The 22,893-nt window shown below is 34.0% G+C and overlaps 2 protein-coding genes across 6 annotated transcripts; both read left to right on the top strand.

Moving 5' to 3' along the window:
* Nucleotides 1-5,954: 5,954 nt before the first annotated feature.
* Nucleotides 5,955-8,283, top strand: LOC109149839. Of its 3 annotated transcripts, none has more exons than XM_019297847.1 (3): nt 5,956-6,298; nt 6,431-7,996; nt 8,033-8,283. In XM_019297847.1, exons 1-2 carry the CDS (start codon nt 6,199-6,201, stop codon nt 7,984-7,986), a joined length of 1,656 nt encoding a protein of 551 aa, XP_019153392.1. In that variant the 5' UTR covers nt 5,956-6,198; the 3' UTR covers nt 7,987-7,996; nt 8,033-8,283. The 3 variants fall into 3 exon arrangements, 2 of the variants coding, with proteins under 2 accessions (XP_019153393.1, XP_019153392.1); XR_002049017.1 differs by having other exon boundaries at nt 5,957-6,298; nt 6,431-8,059; nt 8,095-8,111; XM_019297848.1 differs by having other exon boundaries at nt 5,955-6,293; nt 6,429-8,093.
* Nucleotides 8,284-16,186: 7,903 nt separating this feature from the next.
* Nucleotides 16,187-20,270, top strand: LOC109149826 (replication protein A 70 kDa DNA-binding subunit A). 3 transcript variants are annotated; one of them, XM_019297834.1, is made up of 3 exons: nt 16,187-16,630; nt 17,429-19,677; nt 19,738-20,270. In XM_019297834.1, the coding sequence occupies exons 1-3, from the start codon at nt 16,341-16,343 to the stop codon at nt 19,944-19,946; spliced, it is 2,748 nt and encodes a 915-aa protein (XP_019153379.1). In that variant the 5' UTR covers nt 16,187-16,340; the 3' UTR covers nt 19,947-20,270. The 3 variants fall into 3 exon arrangements, with proteins under 3 accessions (XP_019153379.1, XP_019153380.1, XP_019153378.1); XM_019297835.1 differs by having other exon boundaries at nt 17,429-19,404; nt 19,477-20,270; XM_019297833.1 differs by having other exon boundaries at nt 17,429-20,270.
* The last annotated feature ends 2,623 nt before the right edge of the window (nt 20,271-22,893 follow it).

The raw sequence follows: 22,893 nt of genomic DNA on the forward strand, positions 1-22,893 counted from the left end.
AGAATAGGAAAAAAATATCATAGATATATGTGTATGATAATAATGATAGAATTATGAAAGTTATAATTAAATAGTAAAGTTGTTATAACGGTGAAAGGGTACTTTTGTCTAATAAGAATGTAGTAGGGACAATTTTGTCCATTATAATTGAAATGTATAACATTTAATGAAAATGTATACATTTATTAGCATAGAAATGTCAATATTAATGCAAATGTGTTATAGCTTAATGGGTAAAATTTTTGCTTTCTAACTTAATTGTTAAGAGTTCAAATCTCACATTGGCCATTTAATATATTATATTATACATTTATTATAATAATAAAAGCGATCGATTTTTTAGTTCAGTTCGAATTTTAACCGAACTGATTCGATCGATTTTCTTAAATTGAGTACCGATCAATACTTCGGTTTAAGACCGAACTGAAAGCCCAGCCCTAGTTAGAATGATGAGCCAAATGCTCTCTCAACAAAACGACGTTGGCTCTTGTTGAATTTTATGGCAAATTATACAATTGTGTGAATCATGGTCCGAAACGACGTTGTTGAATTTTATGAGTTAGAATAATGTATAGTTTGTGTTAGAATAATGAAACTTTTGGGGTAAGATAATGTACTTTATGAGTTAGAATAATGACATTGTGCTTTACAGTAGTAATGTACATTATGAGTTATAAAAAAAATATATAGTTATGCATGCAATTCTGAATGTATAGTTATGCAGTTATTGATGCGTAGTTATGTAATTCTTAATGTATAGTTATGAAGTTATGGATGTGCAGTTATGCAATTCTGAATGTATAGTTATGAAGTTATGGATGTGTAGTTATGCAATTCTGAATGTATAGTTATGAAGTTATGGATGTGTAATTATGCAATTCTGAATGTATAGTTATGAAATTATGGATGTGTAGTTATGCAATTATGAATGTATAGTTATGAAGTTATGGATGTGTAGTTATGCAATTCTGAATGTATAGTTATGAAGTTATGGATGTATAGTTCAAATTATGCACAACATAACGGCGTTAACGACAATCGAAACTGATTTTTTTTTTTAAAAGTTGGAAATCAAAATGACGTCGTTTTTGCAACCGTGTACACCATGCTGATGCACACAGTTGCGTTAACTCAAGCACTACCTCTAACGACTAAGAGCTTGGAGTTGACACGTCTGTCACTCCCACTCATCAAAAATAGCCAAAAGATAGTCAAGTCACAGAAGTATTCCAATAACTTAGACAATAAACCAAAGACTTAAGTCCATAAATTTGAAATCTTAAACATACACCATAACTTTCCAAATAACTTCAATGTCCACTTTAAATGAACTGAACATGATGAGTCTTATTTATATGTCTCACAAAATTGTCTTGAGCCTTACAAACCAAAATAGCCCAGGATCAATTTTGAATAAACTAAAGACTCTATCAATCACTAAATAATTTATTAAATGTCAATGCACCTACAAGTTAAATGCTTTTGTTCTAATAAATTCCTTAATATTGTTACAATATTTTCATAAATATGTTGCACAACCAAATGTTCAATATATAATTTGAACTTATGAATTTATAGGACCAAATACAAGATTGATACTTGTGAAATCGATCTTTTGAACTTATTATTTAACCTACAACCTAATTTAAAATATATAAATACAATTATTAAATTCAAAAACTTTAATAGAGTATGTGCACACGGTTACACAGCATAACGCTCCTTATCAATGATAGCGAAAATGGATTCAAAATCAAAATTCCCAGTGGATAAACTTACTATAAAATCGTTTCAGAAGACACGTGACTCAATGTCAAGTTAGAGAATTTCAATGGACAGTACTATTCGATTCATCATTGGGATTAGTATTAAATTAAAATAAATTAAAAGCAGTTGAAAGTGAAATATAGAAGGTACTTTACTATTCTTCAATAATCGAGTCAGGTAATAAACTTCTTTTTTAATTATAATTCATTTGATCTAATAATATATCTTTTTGGTTTTTCAAAAAAAAAAAAAAATAATTCATATACATTTGGGAGGGGATATAAATTATGGTGATTCAATTATTCAGCATGCAGGATCTCAATTGTTCAGCATGTAGGGTTAAATGCCAGTACGAGGACACACAAAGGATTTGTCCATTTTAAACATAATTCCTACACTATTATTGTCGAGGTTCAAACATTAATTTCTCTTTTCAAATATTATTCACTGATTCAGTGAGTTAAACTTGTGCGAACCTATTTTTAATTTTCTAAGAGTCCCTGTCGATGCTAACTTGTAGGGTTATATCTCATTATTATTATTATTTTTAATGTCTCTTTCACAATTTCTAAATCTTTTAGAACAATAATAGCACATCAATGCCAACTCGTGGATAACTCATCAACTCGCTCAGCTATTCCTTTAATTTCAAGGCTAAAAATATTAAATTTTAAAATGCTATAACATCGATATGGCCAAGCATGAAATTTACTATAACGTGTAATCAGGGGTATGTCCCGGTGTCACATGTATTGAACTTTTGATTTATATTTACATCTCCCGATTTGATGAAATTTACTATAACTTGTCCACATGAACAACTCAATTGGTCACAATGTAAAGCTTAAGAACGTCTCACCAGTAGCAGTGTGGGAGCAACCTCTCAAAGTGAAAGGCTCCTTATGGACAATAAGTAAATGTCTAGTCTCTGTTCAGCTGAATTACCATGATTTATATCCTTTGGGCCGGAACGTGATGCCCTTAAGGAATAATGAAATACACTTTAACTTGACCATTGATTACACGTATCCTTTTATTAATATTGTAATCTTGATCCTAATTAATAATTTTTGGTTTTTTTTTTTTTTTTTTTTTTTTTGTTACGCGTGAATGATCCACCGTCCATATTTTATAGTTGAAGGCATAAGCATGATCCACGAGCTGAGAGATCGATATGATATGAATACAGGTGGCCGGCTGGCAACGTTATATTGAGGATAAGTCAATTTATACTTCCAGTACCCATTTAACTCTTCTGTCATCATTATTATATTTATATATTATATATTTATATATACAAGCAAACATATGCAAAACATGCATGTGCAATATTAGATGACAACATTTACATCCGTGAGTTCATTAATTTCTATCTCATGCATGCATAATCAAATCATTGTTGTACACTTTTTTTTTTTTTAACGAAAAAATTTGCTACCGTTATTCAAATGTGCAATATGAATAAAACTCATTTAACCGGTTAAATTAGCCTAAATTATTTATAATTAATCGACTTAAACCAAAAAAGGTCAAAATTAAAGTCGTACTTAGAATTAAATTGGCATTGTGATTACTAAATAATTTAGTGTCTAATCAATTTGAATGGGTCGTCTCCAAATCATTGTTGTACACTTGTACCAATAATATAATTGTTTGTGGTCCATTTAAGATATTTATTTCCTTCAATAACATCGCAAATTTGAATTCAATCAGGTATAACCACATGTTGTGTAATTTATTTATTTATTATTTGGGATACAACAAAAGAAAACAAAGAAACCAAGTAACCAACAACTAGAGACTAAGAGTTATGGAGGTTTAAGATTAATCTAACGTAAGTTTTGAAAAAACTATACCCCTTCTCCTCTCATCTTTTGATCAAAATAGATGATGATATAATAATAATAAATGCGAAATTAACTTGCTTGACGTTTATGAAAGCTTAATATTGGATACTTGTACCAAGAGATTATCTCATTATCCAAGTAACGTTTATTACAATATTTGTGCATGGGAGTTGTCATATATATATGGTATCTTGCGTGCTCTATAACAACCAACAACATGCCATTTTTTTGAAAATTCATTTCAAATATGCCATATTATAAGTAAAATTGGTACTTTGATTATATATGGTCTAGATTAGTTAATGATCTACCTTGCATACATTTTGATTGGTTAGTTGACAACTTCACGTCTTCACATTACAAACTTTTATTGAAACGAAGCTAATATTGAATATAGATAAATTAACAATTAAATTACATAAAACATAATTTTAACAAAATTAAAATGATTATATTCGTTTTCAAAAAAAAATGATTATATTCAAAATTAAATTGTACTTAAATATTATTATTTACATTACAATTTGTATTTTATATTAAACTAATTAAATTCAAACCAATAAACTTTTAAATTTTGAGAAATCAAATTATTTTTGTATAAAATAACATTTGGTGTGATGCGTTGAAGATAAATAAAATTTGGTATAAGAATATTCCTTTCGATGTGATATTTTCTATAGATTTTTGGTGTTTTTTTTTTAATACGACTACTCTATTACAATGTAGTATCTGTTTATATACTTTCTACTCTATTACAATGTAGTATTTGTTCTATCTGTACCTAATGAAACACAAAGAGCCAATAACGCCTCCAAGGTTCGAACTCACAACCTTCCAAATAGAAGTCCAACCCGGGTACCATTAGACCACATAGTAACAAAAGTTGCAGTGAAAAAAAAAAAAAACAAATAGAAGAAAGAAAATAAGTATTATTTGGGGGTTGTTAAGGTATATATTGACCCAGACTTACTAGTTGTGTAACAAGTATTTTTTTTTTATTTTTTTTGAAAATGTGTAACAAGTATTTAATTTATTTGAATTTCTCACCTTGGTAGGTGTTGACTTTGATTTGCACCAACCAAATCTCATATATATTGTAATATAATACTGTATAGATAACGTCGTAACAGCCTAGCGTTAATAATTAATGAAATTTGTATTTTCACTATAATTTTTAAATTATAATTAAACTATATTTTTCCTCCTCAATTGCTTTGTGTCCACATATATAATCCCCGGACTTCAATATGAAGTTAGTAATTTTTAGTCCCTAAACTACCCTTACTTATTGGGTCATACAAGCTTACAACCTTTTATCCCCGCCATTTTAGCAGTTTCTATAAAGTAATCCAAACTAAATTGATCCGACAATTGACTTGATAGTGGCAAGGCTTCAAATTTGACTTTACGTTAGAATTGTTTATTAATTTTTTGGTATGAGTCAACATATACTGGTTTATCTCTTTGTGGTCCATTGTCAACTAGAGTTGATCACAAGCGAGTTGCACCTATAAGCGCGTTTTCGGGTAACACGCAGTTGTGGGTTTTTTCGTAAATAATAATTAGTAAGATCATTAAAGTATTACAACGAATTTCCTTCATAAAATAGTGGTGTTTAATAACGTAATTAACATTCTTCTCTCAAAAGGTTGAATCCCCAATCTCAAGGGTCCCAATAACCCAACCCGACAGAGCATTTGAGAGAGTGTAAATCACGATGAAGTATATAGGGTCAAATACCGCACGAGAGATTTGCTCACTTTAGGCATAATCCCAACACTGCCGCGCTGCCGATCGAGGTTCAAACCTTGATCTTTTATCTTAAATACTGATACTGAACCATTGAACTAAGCCAGTGTGGTCAGTGTTTAATAACCTTTAGTAGTATTTGGTGTCTTTACACATAATTTCTGCAAAACAATCATGTGTTTTTAATAAAATTATCATGCAGTGTAAAATATCAGACAAACATCAACCATTAATCCATCCATTATAAATATATTCCTTGTAATTGATTATATAATTTATATTCCTTTGACAAATACGATAATGTCTAAGTGATTACAACCTTCTAACGAACCAAATTGATTATAATTTAGTTCCACATTTGAGACATTATTATATATTAACAACGTGGGTCGAATCTGAATATATATATCTCCAAGATCGAATACTAATATGTAAACGTCATTCACATTTTATAATGATAACAATAAGATTACGACTAATTCCGTTGTTCGATTTATGATCATATTATATACGTAGTTTGTCATTTTTAATTCTCAATTTTCAAATTCATTGACGATAAAAATAATAGTGCAGGACAAAAGAACAGTACATGATTTTGAAGTTAAAAAAACTAAAATTTACGAAATTTCCTATAATTGAAGGACATGGCATGGGAATTTGTCTAGGAAGATAAAACAAAAACGTGCGGTTTATGGTTTCATATGAGGTTGAAGACACCCATGAATGACTATCATATCATATCATCACCTCTATATAAATCTGCCCACTACACCCTTAGAACTCTCAAGAATCCTTTAAACTTTGCCAATAATTCCAGTTCTCAAAATCCACAGCAATGGGGAATTGCTTACCTTCACAAAACGAACCCCAAACACGCCCCATTGATTCCGCTTTCAAGCTTCCTTCCCCGTTGCCCACCTGGCCTTCATCATCAGGTCCTTCAATTTCTGCATATATATATTCTCAACTTTCTTGAATATAACTAACGTTGTCATTATTGTTCATTAAGTTTGTTGTTGTCAAAGTTCTGATCTTTACAGTGTTTTGTTTATGTTATATGTGTACAGGCGGTGAATTTGGGAGTGGATATATTGATCTGGGAGGGCTCCATGTCTGCCAGATTTCAGCTTTCAAGAAGGTTTGGGTAACGTACGAAGGAGGGCCCGACAACCTCGGAGCGACAATCTTTGAGCCGTCGTCCATCCCTGACGGTTTTTCCGTTCTGGGTTACTACGGGCAGCCCAACAACCAGCCGCTTTTCGGTTGGGTTCTGGTCGGAAAGGACAACAGTACCGGCGCCGACATTCTAAAGCCGCCGAGTGATTACACTCTTGTATGGAGCAGTGAGGCTCTGAAAATCAACCAAACTACCCCTGCATATATCTGGCTACCTGTTCCGCCGGAGGGGTACAAGGCAGTCGGCCACGTCGTCACCACGTCGCCGGAAAAGCCCCCGGCGGACAAAATCCGGTGCGTCCGGGAAGATTTCACCGACAACTGTGAGGTTGAAAGCTGGGTTTGGGGACTGGGGAGCTCGAGTGACCCAAACGGCTTTAATGTCAACAGTTTGAGACCAAGCAATAGAGACATAGAAGCCCAAGGCGTCCCTGTCGGGACATTTGCGGCTAATATCGACGGCTCAGCCGCCATATCTTTATCTTGTCTGAAAAACAACAATTTTACTACGTTTTCTTCCATGCCTAACCTCGCCCAAATCGAAGCATTGTTCCGAGAATATTCTCCGGTGGTTTATTTCCACCCAGAAGAAACGTACCTAACGTCTTCCGTCAACTGGTATTTTGCCAGCGGGGCATTGCTGTACACGCAAGGAGACGAGTCTAACCCCGTCGCCGTTAACCCTGACGGCGAAAACCTCCCGCAGGGCGGGTCAAACGACGGGACGTACTGGCTGGACCTGCCGGTGGATGAAACGGCGAAGGAGACGGTGAAGAAAGGAGATTTGAAGAGTACGGAGGTTTATCTCCACGTGAAACCCATGCTGGGTGGAACGTTCACCGACATAGTGGTTTGGTTGTTTTATCCGTTCAACGGTCCGGCGACGGCGAAGCTTGGGATACTCAACATACCGCTAGGCCGCACCGGGGAACACATCGGCGACTGGGAGCATCTGACTCTAAGAATCAGCAACTTCACCGGAGTTCTGTACAGAATGTACTTCTCTGCCCACAGTAGCGGCGCGTGGGTGGACACCCGGGACCTGGAGTTCAGCGACGGCGGCAACAAGCCGGTGGCGTACGCGTCGCGGAACGGGCACGCGAATTATTCGGCGCCGGGGGTGGTTTTGCAAGGGCCCAACGACGAGATCGGGATAAGGAACGACACTGCGAAGAGTAACTTGGTTTTGGAGTGTGGGGCGAAGTATTCGGTGGTGGCGGCGCCGGAGAGTGTGGTTGAGCCGGCGTGGCTGAACTATAGAAGGAAGTGGGGGCCGCACATTACGTATGAGCTTAAAGAGGAAGTGGAGAAGGTGGAGGGGATATTGACGGGGGGCGTGAAAGATCTGTTTCAGAGTCTGGTGAATATACTGCCCAATGAATTGTTTGAAGAAGACGGCCCGACTGGCCCCAAGGAGAAGAATTTCTGGGCCGGTGATGAGAGGTAGGTAGCTGCCGTGAAATTAATGCGATTGGATTAATGGGTGTGAGTGATGAGTGAATTGAATGTCTTCAAATGCTGTCATGTCTGCAATATAATAGTTTTACTGCTGTATGTATGTGTCTGTGTGTATCATATGCTAGTTTCCATATTCACCTCCTTTCCCACATTATGGTTTACTTCATTTTCCAGATACCCGGAGTGGAAAGAAATGTGGTCGAAACTAGAGTTTCCTATCGGAAATCAGCCATTTCCGACCATTTTGTGGTGGTCGGAAAATCAAACATTTCTAGCCGTACTTCAATTCTTTCCCACATTATATTATGGTTTAGTTCATTTTAGGGTGAGAAATTTAAAAAAAAAAAAAAACAATCTTTCAACATAAACTGATTTAATTTTTTCATATTAAAATTTTAAAGGAATAAGGTTCAACGTAACCTGAAAATGCAATTAGACCACTGAACGAAAAAAAAGTGCAATTAGGCCACTGAACACTCCAAAAATGTGCAATTTCACCTGATAGCAGGTTATCCTCAATTTTAGCAGGTTATCTGCTTACGTGGCAGCTGAGTTGGCATTTTTAATAAATTTTAAATTATTTTTAATAAATTTTTATTTTAAAAAAAATAAAAATGATTTTATTTTATTTTTTATTTATTTTTTTCAATTTTTTATAAAATTTATTATTAAAATTAATTATTAAAAATGTCAACTCAGCTGCCACGTAAGCAGGTAACCTACTAAAATTGATGGTAACCTGCTATCCGGTGAAATTACATACGTTTGGAGAGTTCAGTGGCCTAATTGCCCGTTTTTAGAGTGTTCAGTGGTCTAATTGCACTTTTTGTTCATTCAGTGACCTAATTGCATTTTCAGGTTTCGTTCAGTGACAAATTTGAACCTTATTCCAATTTTAAAATACTTCTTCTCCATTATTAACGGTGATACTGGCCCGCTATCAATTACCGGTTAGTCGTAAAACCAACCTCTTAATTGGTAAGCAGCCGTTATTAGCTGTTATAGATAAAAACTCTATTTTGTGACCATAGCTTATAGCTAATTGGTTGCCCATGACTTCATATTATTGCCAGCTGGCGATGTCTCCATCGTTAAATAATGCATTCCATTGATTGCTATACAAGACTCCACTGCACACACATTAAATTGTTTGTCCGCAAGCAATTCTGTAAATATATTTCTGATCAGTTGTCTCAATGAGGTTTTTTGTCTAATTTTTGCCCACAAAATATATGAAATGATAGATAAATAGTCATATTTCAGTGTGTGATGTTACTATACGTTGCATGTATATTGTTTTTTTTTTTTTTTTTTTTTGTTTTTTTTTTTTTCCAATTTTGTCTCATGCATGATTGCATATATGGTATATACTTCAAATTATCCAAACCACAAAAAGAGATAAAATTGGATACATGTCAAGTAATGTATGGAGTTTATGAACTTGTAGTATTATATATATATGCTGTACATATAATGAATTTTAATGGTACAGTGTGCATTGTGTAAAATACATAGTTATACAAGTATAATTGGTACATGTTTTTTTTTTTTAATGATACTGACTCTATTACATTGTAATATATGTTCAAATATACTTTCTCAACCTAATGAAGCACAAAGAGTCAACAACGCCTCCAAAACTCGATTTCTTGACCTCCCACATAATTATACAAGTATAATTAGTACACATAATTTTTCACATAACGCACAATAAATAAATAAATAAATAAATATATATATATATATATATATATATATATATATATATATATATATATATATATATATAATGTTTACATTTATTTATATATTTATTCTCCTTTTTTTATTTAAAAAATAGTTGTCAATTATTGTGTGAACTACACTTTTTTTTTTTTTTTGATAATTAACTCTTATTCATTTGATTTATCAATACTATATATAAAAACAAAATCCTGAAATTTTAACTTCCCGCCCAATTCCTAAAAAATCTCTCTTCCTATAAAATATATTGATTTCTACTTTCCCATTCGTACAATAATTCTGCGTTAAAATTCGATTCTAATAGTATAAAATAGTGTAATACAATCTATAGTCTATAGTATATATAAAAACAAAATCCTAAAATTTTAACTTCCCGCCCAATTCCTAAAAAATCTCTCTTCCTAATAAAATATATTAATTTCTACTTTCACATTCGTACAGTAATTCTGCGTTAAAATTCTATTCTAATATTATAAAATAGTGTAATACAATCTATACTATATATAAAAATAAAATCCTTAAATTTTTACTTCCTGCCCAATTCCTAAAAAATCTCTCTTCCTAATAAAATATATTGATTTCTACTTTAACATTCGTACAGTAATTCTGAGTTAAAATTCTATTCTAATATTATAAAATAGTATAATACAATCTATAGTCTATAGTATATATAAAAACAAAATCCTGAAATTTTAACTTCCCGCCCAATTCCTAAAAGATCTCTCTTCCTAATAAAATATATTGATTTCTACTTCCCCATTCGTACAATAATTTTGCGTTAAAATTCAATTATAATATTATAAAATAGTCTAATACAATCTATACTATATATAAAAACAAAATCCTGAAATTTTAACTTTCCGCCCAATTCCAAAAACATACTATTTCTTGAAAGTTACTAACTCTATTAGATTGTATTATCTGTTCATATACTTTCTCAACCTACTGAAACACAAAGAACCAGTAATACCTCCACTGAGGCTCAAACTCATAATCTTCCAAATGGAAGTCCAACTCGAATACCATTAGACCACATAGTCCAAGTATACAATCTATACTATATATAAAAACAAAATCCTGAAATTTTAACTTCCCGCCCAATTCCAAAAACATCTCTCTTCCTAATAAAATATATTGATTTCTACTTTCACATTCGTACAGTAATTCTGCGTTAAAATTCAATTCTAATATTATAAAATAGTGTAATACAATCTATACTATATATAAAAACAAAATCCTGAAAGTTTAACTTCCCGCCCAAAACATTAATTTAATGCATATGTAATATTACAAAATTCTACAATAAGAAAATTCCTATTCTAATCAATATGTAACAAAATTCCTAAAACATCTCTCTTCTTAAGAAAATATATTGATTTCTACAATAATTCTTGGTTAAAATTTTATTGTAATATTATAAAATTGTGTAATACTATTCCTATTCTAATCAATATCTATTTTATATATCAGTGTTGCAAAAATCGTGTTGCTGGCCGCGGCGAGGAAGGCCGGAATCGGCCTCCTCAGCTGCCGCCTCGCCGGCTGAACCGGTCTTTAATTTTTTTTAAAAAAAATTTGTAAAGTGTCAAAAGTTCGGCACGGTATAACTTTTGACTCCATTGTCCGTTTTGGACAAATGTTTTTTTTGAAATCGTGTATTTTTTCGAGATCTATCCACCGCAAACTGCCGCAGGCGGTTTGGCCCATCAATTTCTAAAAAAAATACTTTATTAACCTTATGTTTTATTAATGAATTCTTAAAATTCTAAGAAAAAACTTTGAGAACCTTATGTTTTATTAATGAATTTTTAAAATTTTTAATTAAACAATTGTCTCGTGCATTATTTAATAATCTTTCTTTATAATTGGTCAAATTATTTAATTATGTTAAATTTGGGAATAATTAATGATGGTAATAGAAATCTTAGAAGAATATAGAATTGAACAATATTTAATTATTGTTATATTATTATTGTGACTCACAGAATACAAGACTTAATGCCATTTTTGGTCCTAGACTTATTGGGGCATTGACACTTTTCATCCTCCATAATAAAAATTGTCACTTAGTAGCCACTGTTATTGATCGTTGGACAGTTTTGATCCTCCGTCAATGACGCCGTTTGTTGACCGTGAATTAGAAGGGTTTTTCTGTCTTTTTATGTTCTAATCCTTGTATTTCTCCATCCATTGGTCACTGCTACATCCATTTCTTCAAACTGAGGTTATCCGCTTTAGTCCTTTCTAACATTAAGAAACCATCTTCACCCAACTAACAATCACGAATTTTACATTTGACATCAATCTCAAGATAATGGAAACAAGTGCAGTTGGAATAGAAAGGGCGTTAGTCCATGCCTGTGGAAATTTTGTCGAGCATACAGCATAACTAGCAAAGTCAGGAATATCACCCAACCCCTCCCTTAACCATTCTGCATCAACTATAATAGGTATGCCCCTACTCTTTGCCTCCTGCACTACAATCAAAGCAGTCTCATGCAGCCTTCCATCTAAGTAGACAATATTTACTCCAAGCGTTAAAGACAATTTTGATTTGGGTATGTAGACCCTCAGATATCATGGGTGGATATCCTGGAGTGAAAATGCACGTGCAAGTTTTTTTTTTTTTTGGTTGTCAACAATGACATATGTGAATGGTGAGTTTCCTCCTTTGGACACCACCATAAAAGATGTATCAACACCATCCCTTTCAAGCTCATCAAGTATTCTTTCGTCATGCAAGTCATCAGCAACCTTAGATATGATCCTTGGATTAAGACCAAGACGAATTTTATCATCCGGGTTTTATCAAAGCATTGCCAGTGTTACCACCTCCTTGGACCTCAAAGCTGGTGCTCCGAATTTTATCATCCGGGTTGGGGAATGAAGCTACAGCAGCCAGGAAGTCAACACCGGCCATTCCAACACCTCAGACAATGCGATTTTTGGGGAGCGGCAGATTCCACATTTTCAGCTTGAAACTTCAATGAATTTCAGGTAGAATAACAGAGTTTTTGAGGTTGTGCACCAAGTAGTTGTGGTCAGAGAGAGAGAGAGAGAGAGAGAGAGAGAGAGAGAGAGAGAGAGATGGGAAGGATATTTATGGTCAATATGGAAGGGAGGACTTACATGTGCAAATTCTACATCACGCCATCTACAACTACAACTGCTATTTACCATAGGAGGGTTCGCCGACCTGCTGCCCTCTCTGCTTCACCGGAACCAAAAACCACCGGTGAAGGCCCCAACCTCGCCGGATCTGTTGCTGTACCGCCAGATCTGCCTTATTGGTCCGTCGCCGAAAGGAGTTACTGCCTCGTATGCTCGCCGCCATACCCACAACTCGCCGGAGAAGAACCTCGCTGCTACTCACTATCGACGATTACTACTTAGCCGCCAAGTCTCGCCATCTCGCCTCACAGGAGTCATAGCAGCGCTGGTCTAAACAAGATTAGAAGAATAAGACATAAAAAGACAGAAAAGCCCTTCTAATTCACGGTCAACAAACGACTTCATTGACGGAGGACCAAAACTGTCCAACGGCCAATAACAGTGTCTACTAAGTGGCAATTTTTATTATGGAGGATGAAAAGTGTCAATGCCTCAATAAGTATAGGATAAAAAATGGCATTAACTCCGAAATACAATACAAGAATATTTAATTATGGTTATATTATTATTGTGCCTCACGACCATTATATACTAACAGTACTTGAAAAGAAACTAATAATAATAATAATAATAATAATAATAATAATAATAATAATAATAATATAATAATAATAATAATAATAATAATAATAATAATAATAATAATAATAATAATAATAATATAAGTGGTAATAATAATATCTAAAAGTAATTAAGTGTTAATAATAATAGTAAGAATATTAACGTAAGAGTTGTAACATAGAATAAATTGTAATAATTAATAACTATAATTTAGAATTAAATTTGGAATTGTCAGAAAAGATAAACGACCTCTGGTGAAATCAACTCTTAAATAATTATATATAGATTTAAATATTCTTAATATATTACAACAATTCCATTCCGTGCATCGCACGGGTGAAAATACTAGTTATGGTAACGCAATATTCAAACATTTGAAGGGTGATGATGTTTATGCTCATAGACTCTTGCCATATTCCACGTAACACAAATCAAGCTGTCATTTAAGTGTGATTTCCTCAATCCCCTAAAATCATATATTCATTTTCATAATTTTGGGCAATAGTCGTGACATGCATCTATCTATTTAGCCACTTGTTTTTGAATTGGAGATGTTTGAAGAAGCAATGTAAGTTAGATATGACATATATTAACTTAATTCATAATCAACCGTAACTGTCTTAAGTTTAAACATATATGAAATATACTCTACATATGAGTCATGTAAAAATAGTATATTCATGTTCAATTGAATAGTTACCTTTAAGAAATTCATCGAGGACATAACCTTCTATGTGCATTACCCAATGGCTTCCATAGTCTGAAAAGGAAAAGCTTCTAGGGGCGAAATGATTAGAACGGCGTATCGTAATACTAGATTTGCTCAGTTACTCTGACCTTAATTCACTATATGAATATGGTCTGGCTTAGAGAAGCATATTACTCAAAGTATATGTCTACACATGCGTAAATACTACATGATTACATGCATATGCCTTACTTAAACGTTCAATGCTCAATCGATCACCGCTCCAACTCATTGAACACCTGGACATTGCACACACTAGCCCATCATGGTGATTCTCTCTCTTAGGGGTGGGAATAGGCCAGGCCCCTTGTAGGGGCCTATGTCCTGGCCTAATTAAAGCTCAGTTAGGCCTAGCTGGTTTAGTAAAAAGGCCAGGCTTAAACCAATTTCAAAGCCTATTAAACTAAATAGGTCAGACCTATATATACCAGGCTCGGCCTTTAGGCCTACAGGCCTGGCCTATATATATATATATATATATATATATATATATATATATATATATATATATATATATATATATATTCTATTTTATACCTAATATTTATATATTTACAATATAACCCCAAGTATATATTATTTAGATAAGTTTTTAAAAAGTCTTAACATGTAGGCTTTAATAGGTTATAAGGTAGGACATACTTTGAAGCATTTTTAATGACCTAAATATTAAACATGTTTTTTAAAAGGCTTTAGGCCAGGCCAGGCTAATTGCAGGCTCAGGCTTGAGCCTAACAAAAAGCATACATACAGGCTCAGGCTTTAAATTTTCGTAACAAGCCCAGGCCTAATTTTTCAAAGCTCGGCTCGACTCGACCTATTTCCACCCCTCCTCTCTCTCTTTTTTTTTTTTTTTTTTTTTTTTTTTTTTTTTTTAAGTGTAACATACACATAGTTTTCGTTGTCGGGCACACTGATTAAATCTCTTGTTAAATTATGGTGATTCTTAGATTATGATAAATTGTATGATCTCTTGAATTTACTTTGTCAATTGTCTTTTTTTTTTTTTCATCGTTGAGTCTGTCATTATTGAGTTAAACATAATAAGTTGGGATATACTATGAGAAGAGATTTTAAAGGATTTTTTCTATGAATCATATATATAACAATAGTACACATTACATAATTAAATCAATTAATTATACATTATACACATTACATAATTGCACCATTAAAACAAGAGTTAATACCCAAAATAGTCCCTCGACTATGTCGTAATTGTTAATTTGATCATCGACTATCATTCTTACCCAATTAAGTCCTCAACTATACAATTTTTACCCAATTTAGTCATTTGTCAATTTGACTGTTTGTTGACTGTCAAAAGTGGAAATAAAGTTGTAATTTTACAAGTTTTCTCCTTCCTCCTCATTTAGCAGCGCCAAACCATGTAGCAATAAGCTCCGGTTGGGTTCTAAACCTGTCAGTATCGAAGTAGTGGTTATGCATCGGATAACCCATGAATTTGATTTCCAACGATTTTTTGACGATCGAAATCTGATCGGAGTATATTGTTGCATGATTTGGCGCTGCTAAATGGAGAGCAAGGAGAAATCTTGTAAAATTATAATTTTATCCCGACTTTTGACAGTCAACAAACAGTCAAATTAATACAGAGGACTAAATTGGGTAAGAATTGTATAGTTGAGGACTAAATTGGGTAAGAATTGTATAGTTGAGGACTTAATTGAGTAAAAATTACATAGTTGAAGACTTAATTTGATAAGAATGGTAGTTGAAGACCAAATTGGTAATTATGGCATAGTCTAGGGACCATTTTGGGTATTAACTCTTAAAACAAAATGTATTTCCAGTGGGCATGATTTGTAATACTGCAAAAGTAAAGGGACCGTTTACGCAAAAACCATGAGGACGATTGAAAAAGCTCGCACGCGCTCAAACATTTCGTGCGTCACGCGCCAGCAAAGCTTCCACTAGAATCCAGAAAGTCCCACCACTCCCACTCCGCCCTTTTTTTTCACCACTCTCTCAAATTTTCTCCTTCCCGCTCACCGTAACGCACTTTTTAGGGTTTTCGGATTTCTACACTTTTGTTCCCCCGCGAAAACCTTACTTTCTTTCTTCATTCTCACCGGAAAGTTTCAGATTTTGCGGGAAAAATGCCTCCGCCGGTTAACCTGTCCGAAGGCGCGATATCGATGTTGATAAACGGCGAAGGGCAGGTCGCCGATATGAAGCCCGTGCTGCAGGTCGCCGATATACGGCTTGTGAACACCCAGAACCAGAGCAGCGCCAATGAGCGGTACCGGATTATGCTGTCCGACGGGGAGTTCCTCCAACAAGGGATGTTGGCCACGCAGCGCAACGATCTTGTTCGGTCACAGCAGATCCAGAAAGGCTCCATTATTCAATTGAATCAGTTCGTCTGTAATGTCATCCAAAATCGCATGTAATGTCTCCTTTAAAACTCAGTTTTATATCCAATTTTACTAATCTACGATATATGAACCGTATCGATTTTCGCGCCTTTGTGTTAATCTGGATGATAAATGATTTTTACTTCTAATTTCTATAGGTGTTTATTTGATGTTCTCAAAACTGATTTCGGTGTCTGGGTTTTATCTCTATCATTGAATTATTTATGAGAGGATATTGTTTATAGGTTCAATTTGGGAAATCGAAAAGTTCCAGTATTTTTTAGTTAGTGTCTGTCATTTTATAAATTCCTTCCATTGAGTTTGACATCTCTTAGATACATACATAGTAATGAACTTGTATTTGCATGTTATAATTTTTTTTTTTTTGTCTTTCTTTAATGTAAATTATTGTCTTGAATTGTCAAGATTTCACAATCTGTTTGATTTCTGGACCTCTGGTCATGATCATTATAAGATGCATCTAATTCCCAAATGGCTGACACATTTCTCCTTAACATCACAGCAGAGAAGGCTGTCAACTGTTTTGTAGTGTTATATGAGTAATTTAAAAATTAAGACAATGCAATATATGAGTGTTTGTGTATAAATGTAGACGCTTTAGTAGTTCCACATAGGTTATGTTCCATATGAACCTTCTGCAGTTCACTTTAGCTTTATCCCCTTCACATGTTCCTGTACCTCATTTTCTTCATGATAAATATTATTAACCTGTGGAATAGAATACTGTATAGTGATGCCTACCCTGGTTGTTGTCTTGGCTGTTATTCTGTTGTTAACTACTTGTTATTGACCCTTGAAATCCTGTGCAGGATAATCATTATCATTGAGGTGGATGTGATTCTTGACACGTGTGATCCTATTGGGGACCCGAAACAATTTCCTCTGAAGACGAATGGTAATACCCCCGTAACCCCTCCCATGGCAAGGACATCTCCACCAGTTCAGTCTTATGTGAATCAGTCAGGGTCTGCAACTGGCAATCCTCAGTCCTTTACTTCAGGGGGAGGTGCTACTGGCTTTGAAAGTAAACCAAATGTCTCTGGAGGAATTCCTTCTCAACCTTTTGAGACAAATCGCCAGGTTGGTCATGGTAGTGCTGTCAGCAATGTTGACTTACCTCGATGTAATTCTCCAAGTGCACCCGTTTATCCCAAAGTGGAATCTGGTGCTGGGGCTTCCAGACTTTCCACAAACAGTTATTTGCGCCCACCTCAGCCATCATATCAGCATCCATCACCAATGTTTTCAAATAGAGGGCCCGTAGCTAGGAATGAAGCACCTCCACGTATCATTCCTATTGCTGCTCTGAATCCTTATCAAAACCGTTGGACTATAAAGGCCAGGGTAACTGCAAAAGGAGAACTTAGACACTACAATAATGCTCGAGGTGATGGTAAAGTATTCTCTTTTGATCTTCTTGATTCCGATGGTGGGGAAATAAGGGTAACATGCTTTAATGCAGTGGCTGACCAATTTTACGACCAGATTGAACCAAATAAAGTATATTTGATTTCAAAAGGTAACGTGAGAGTTCTCCAGGACAGAGCAAAAGCTTTCAATAACCTGCGAAATGATCATGAAATTCACCTTGAAAGCACTTCAACAGTACAGCCTTGCTTGGAGGATGATAAATCAATTCCTCAACAGCAATTTCACTTTAGGTCCATAAGTGAAATAGAAGAAATGGACAACAATACTGTTATAGATGTGATTGGTATAGTCTCATCTATTAGTCCCAGTAGTTCAATCATGAGGAAAAATGGAACTGAAACTCTGAAAAGATCCCTCCAATTGAAAGACATGTCTGGTAGAAGCGTTGAATTGACTTTGTGGGGAAATTTTTGCAATGCAGAAGGGCAAACGGTTCAAAACATGTGTGATTCTGGTGTCTTCCCTGTATTGGCAGTGAAAGCCTGCAGAATCAATGACTTCAATGGGAAAGCAATAGGGACTATATCTCCAAGCCAAATGTTCATTGAACCTGATTATCCTGAGGCACACAAACTTAGGGAATGGTTTGACAAGGATGGGAAGAATGCCCCTGTTATATCCATCTCTAGAGAAACAACATCTATGGGCCGTACTGATGTGAGAAAGACCATCTCTCAGATCAAAGACGAAAAATTAGGGACTTCTGAGAAGCCAGATTGGATCACTATTAGTGCCACTCTAAGTTACATTAAACCAGAAAACTTTTGCTACAATGCATGCCCCATCATGATTGGGGAACGGCAGTGTAATAAAAAGGTCACAAATGATGCAACTGGAAAGTGGCTATGTGAAAGATGTGATAAGACTTTTGATGAATGTGATTATCGATACATTCTTCAATTCCAGATTCAGGATCATACTGGCTTGACTTGGGTAACTGCATTCCAGGAATGTGGTGAGGAGATCATTGGAATGCCTGCGAAAGAATTGCATTACATGAAAAATGAAGAACAGGAAGACGAGAGATTTCAAGAAGTTATGCGAAATGTTCTTTTTAAGAAGTATATTTTCAAATTGAAGGTCAAAGAGGAAATGTTTAGCGATGAGGTGCGTGTAAAGTCTACTGCAGTAAAAGTTGAGAAGGTTAATCCCCAATCAGAGACCAAATATATTCTGGACATGATTGATAAGCTCAAATCAGAGGAATTTAATTCTGTGGCTCCAAATGCTAACAATGTAGCTCCAAGCTCAGGACTGAACAATACTGCATTTGGAAGTGGAATTAGAGAAAGTGGGAGTAATGTTATGAATTATGGCAGCAGTGCTGGAACTATTGGAAGCAGAGTGCAGACAAGTCAAGCCGGTCCATTTGGGAATCAATATGGCGGTTCTGGGCAAGCACCGCCTGGAAGCAGAGTGCAGACAAGTCAAGCCGGTCCATATGGGAATCAATATGGTGGTTCTGGGCAAGCACCGCCTAGTTCCCATATGTACACAAGCTGTAACAATTGTGGTGGCACGGGCCATAACTCTGTGAATTGTCCTAATGTCACGAGGAATCAAGGTCAGGCATATGGAGGCAGCAGTGGCTTCAACAGTAGAGTAGGTTCTGGGCCAAGTGCCGGTGGTGGTGCTTCTGATAAGTGCTATAAGTGTGGGGAGACTGGGCACTGGTCAAGAGATTGCCCTGGTGCTAGCAATGTTCCTCCCGCTTATGGAAGCAATACAATGAACCCGGGTGGTGGTGCTTCTGATAAGTGCTATAAATGTGGGGAGACTGGACACTGGTCAAGAGATTGCCCTGGTGCGAGCAATGTTCCTCCTGCCTATGGAAGCAATACGATGACCCCGGGAAGATTCGGGAATGTTCCAAGGCAACATGTTGGTGGGTTCTGAGTTTATGCCATGGCAACTCTCTAGCTGCATCCTATGATTGCATTGCCTGCATAATCTCTACTCTTATTCCTGTACATTATCTTGTTTACTTTGGATTCAGCTTCTCTTCTGTTGGTGTTCTCTATCAATGTCTTTGGGGTTCAAATTTTGCATTAATTATTGTTGCTTTGTTTTCCTTGGTTGGCTATTAGGCCTTTATCTGCTTAGAAACAGAGTTTTTGATGCTCCCAGTCTTGTAAATGTATTTATCTACTATTTCCTCAACTGAATCTAAATTAGTAGACCAAATCATTCTCGTTTATTTGACACTTTTTATTTTTAAAAGGTACATTTTTTTCCTACCAATTAAAGCATGTCATGAGGTGACACCGATTATTTGCTTTCAAAAGTATACAATTAATATTTGTCAAGAAATTTAATCATGTCTTTGGTCCACATGAGCAGCTCAACTGGTCATAAAAGTAAAATTTATCATAAGAAATTACTCGGTATAAATTAATAACAATAGATGAAATAGATTCTTTGTGTATACTAAGACTATATGGTCTAATGGTATTCGGGTTGGACTTTCATTTGGAATATTATTATGAGTTCGAGCCTTAGTGGAGACGTTATTGGTTCATTGTGTTTCAGTACTTTGAGAAAGTACATGAACAGATACTACAATGTAGTAGAACCAGTAGCTTTCAAAAAAATAAATACAATTCTTTGTGTATAATAAGTAAAAATTTAGCCTATATTAATTAGTTGAGTCACATTGATTTTTTTACCCTGGGAGGAATTCTTCAATTTAATATTTTGTATCCCTATTGAAGTTAGTGGGTCAAGAGGCAATTAAATTGTTCGGTGGATTTTATGAAAATTGTTGGGGCCAATGGAATGAATGATTTCATGATGTTGATTGCAAATTCATTATTGTTAATGATTAATTTTCGAGAAATGTGAGTGATAAAACGAAACATCATAACACTTTTGTATCCCATTCTAATTATGTATTTTCAATACCTTTGAGCATTCAAGTTAATTATCTACCACACTTTATTTTCTTGTAATCTTTTTAACTTGGAAACCAATCCTCCTACTTTTTTTAAAGTTTATTCGGAAACACTCTAATTTTGCAGCTTATTTTTGTTGTTAAGATCACATATTATATTTTCAAAAAAAAAGATCACATATTATATTTTATTTTGTCACAAAGTTTATTCGGAAACACTCTAATTTTGCAGCTTATTTTTGTTGTTAAGATCACATATTATATTTTATTTTGTCACAAATCCAGTCTCTAATTTTATTGTTAATGAATTATATAAATAATACATATGTTTTACTTTTGTTAATAGATTATTATTATTATTATTCTTAGTGTTTTTTAGAAGAATAATTTAGGAAAGTATAATCTATCATTCATAATGTTTATTTATTTTGACAACATACACAAGAAAAAAAGTGAACCACACAGTTTCAAGAATATTTTTTTTAGTAAATAAACTTTGTTGAGATTACCAATTTTAGCCAATTAATTATGATATAATTGTTTTGTTGTGCTTACATTTAGCTTCAATTATCACTAAAAATAGTCCATTTAGTATTCGCTTAACGAAATTTATTATCTTCAAAAAATAATAATTAAGAAAATCATAAATTGATAATCATTTCTTCGCGAGCTTATTAGATGGCGAAAATGATAGGCTTTCATAATTGTACTATTGCGTATTTGTATAGAGTTAACAAATTTCATTAAAAGAAATCAAATCAACAAGATTTGGAAATTCAGTGATAATTAAAAATTGAATGTGACTTTCAAAAAAAAATTGAATGTGTATATGTTAAAGTAATTATGTACAAAAAAATAATTATTGCATGATACTTGATGAATTAAATTTGATTTTCTCCCAAAACAATAGTACACATAATTGGTGTAGATTAGGGCTAAGATGACCTATATATTCATATCCATTGAAAAATTTTCATATTAAAGGTCACGTACGGAGAGGGTGGAATTCACTCATTTCTAGTAGCACGCTAAGAGCCTTATACGCATAGATTAAATGGTACTAGACAATTACACGATTTTAAATTTAATTTAATTTTCTCTCTTAAAAGGTTGAATTTTCAATTTAAAAGGCTCTTATACTTCGGTCCGACAAAGTGTGTGGGATGATGTAAATCACGCCCTACATTATCGCTGTCGAATTTTGATATTTTGTTATCTTCTTTCAAATACTGCATACTAAACTAGTGAGCTCGTGCGGACTCCAAATTTGATTTCTTTTGAGACTTGTTAATTGACCTTTTTTCTGTTTGAACTGGTTAGCTATGGACAGTCTACTCTGATTTACCTCATTTTGATCATTTGTTAGTTAGGACCAACAATTATACCATAGGCCCAGATTCAAAATACAGAATTTACATACTGAATGTTCACAATTTGAATTGTGAACATTCAGTATGCAAGGTGAACTCGGATCCAAAGAATAATTTAATAGCTAGGATTACAAGACATACTCTATTCACCGTTTTGACACATGTTTTAAAATCAATTGTGTGATTACATACAATGGATTTTTTTAAAAAATACAAAATTTATAGCTCCAACCCATTTTCAATTCTTCATTATGGAAATACTTCTCGTTTGTTTGTTTATTTATTTATTTATTTATTTATTTATTTATACATAGCTAACAAGTAAAAACAAATGCGAACAGTATCGTGAAGACTTTTTTTTCCAATTTTAAATAACAAATTTCAGCTGGTTTTTATAAATTTTAATAAAAAAACTTAATTTTATTTTCTACTTTAAAGTTATTATTATAAAGAAAATCCACTGAACACAATTTTTACTGTTTTTAATTTAAAAATATTGAGAATCTACAAATGGACAAAATAAAGTCAAGAGCATAAAGTAAACAAACGTAATGACTAACCAAATACAAACGAATGTGTCGGC

Source organism: Ipomoea nil, unplaced genomic scaffold, assembly GCF_001879475.1.
Source record: "Ipomoea nil cultivar Tokyo-kokei standard unplaced genomic scaffold, Asagao_1.1 scaffold2159, whole genome shotgun sequence".
NCBI lineage: Eukaryota > Viridiplantae > Streptophyta > Magnoliopsida > Solanales > Convolvulaceae > Ipomoea > Ipomoea nil.

Excerpts from the sequence above, each read along its gene's own strand:
- LOC109149826 (XM_019297833.1), top strand. The coding sequence starts at position 16,341 with ATGCCTCCGCCGGTTAACCTGTCCGAAGGCGCGATATCGATGTTGATA. Across the intron at positions 16,631-17,428 it reads AATGTCATCCAAAATCGCAT|GATAATCATTATCATTGAGG; the intron begins GTAATGTCTCCT and ends AATCCTGTGCAG.
- LOC109149839 (XM_019297847.1), top strand. The coding sequence starts at position 6,199 with ATGGGGAATTGCTTACCTTCACAAAACGAACCCCAAACACGCCCCATT. Across the intron at positions 6,299-6,430 it reads CACCTGGCCTTCATCATCAG|GCGGTGAATTTGGGAGTGGA; the intron begins GTCCTTCAATTT and ends ATATGTGTACAG.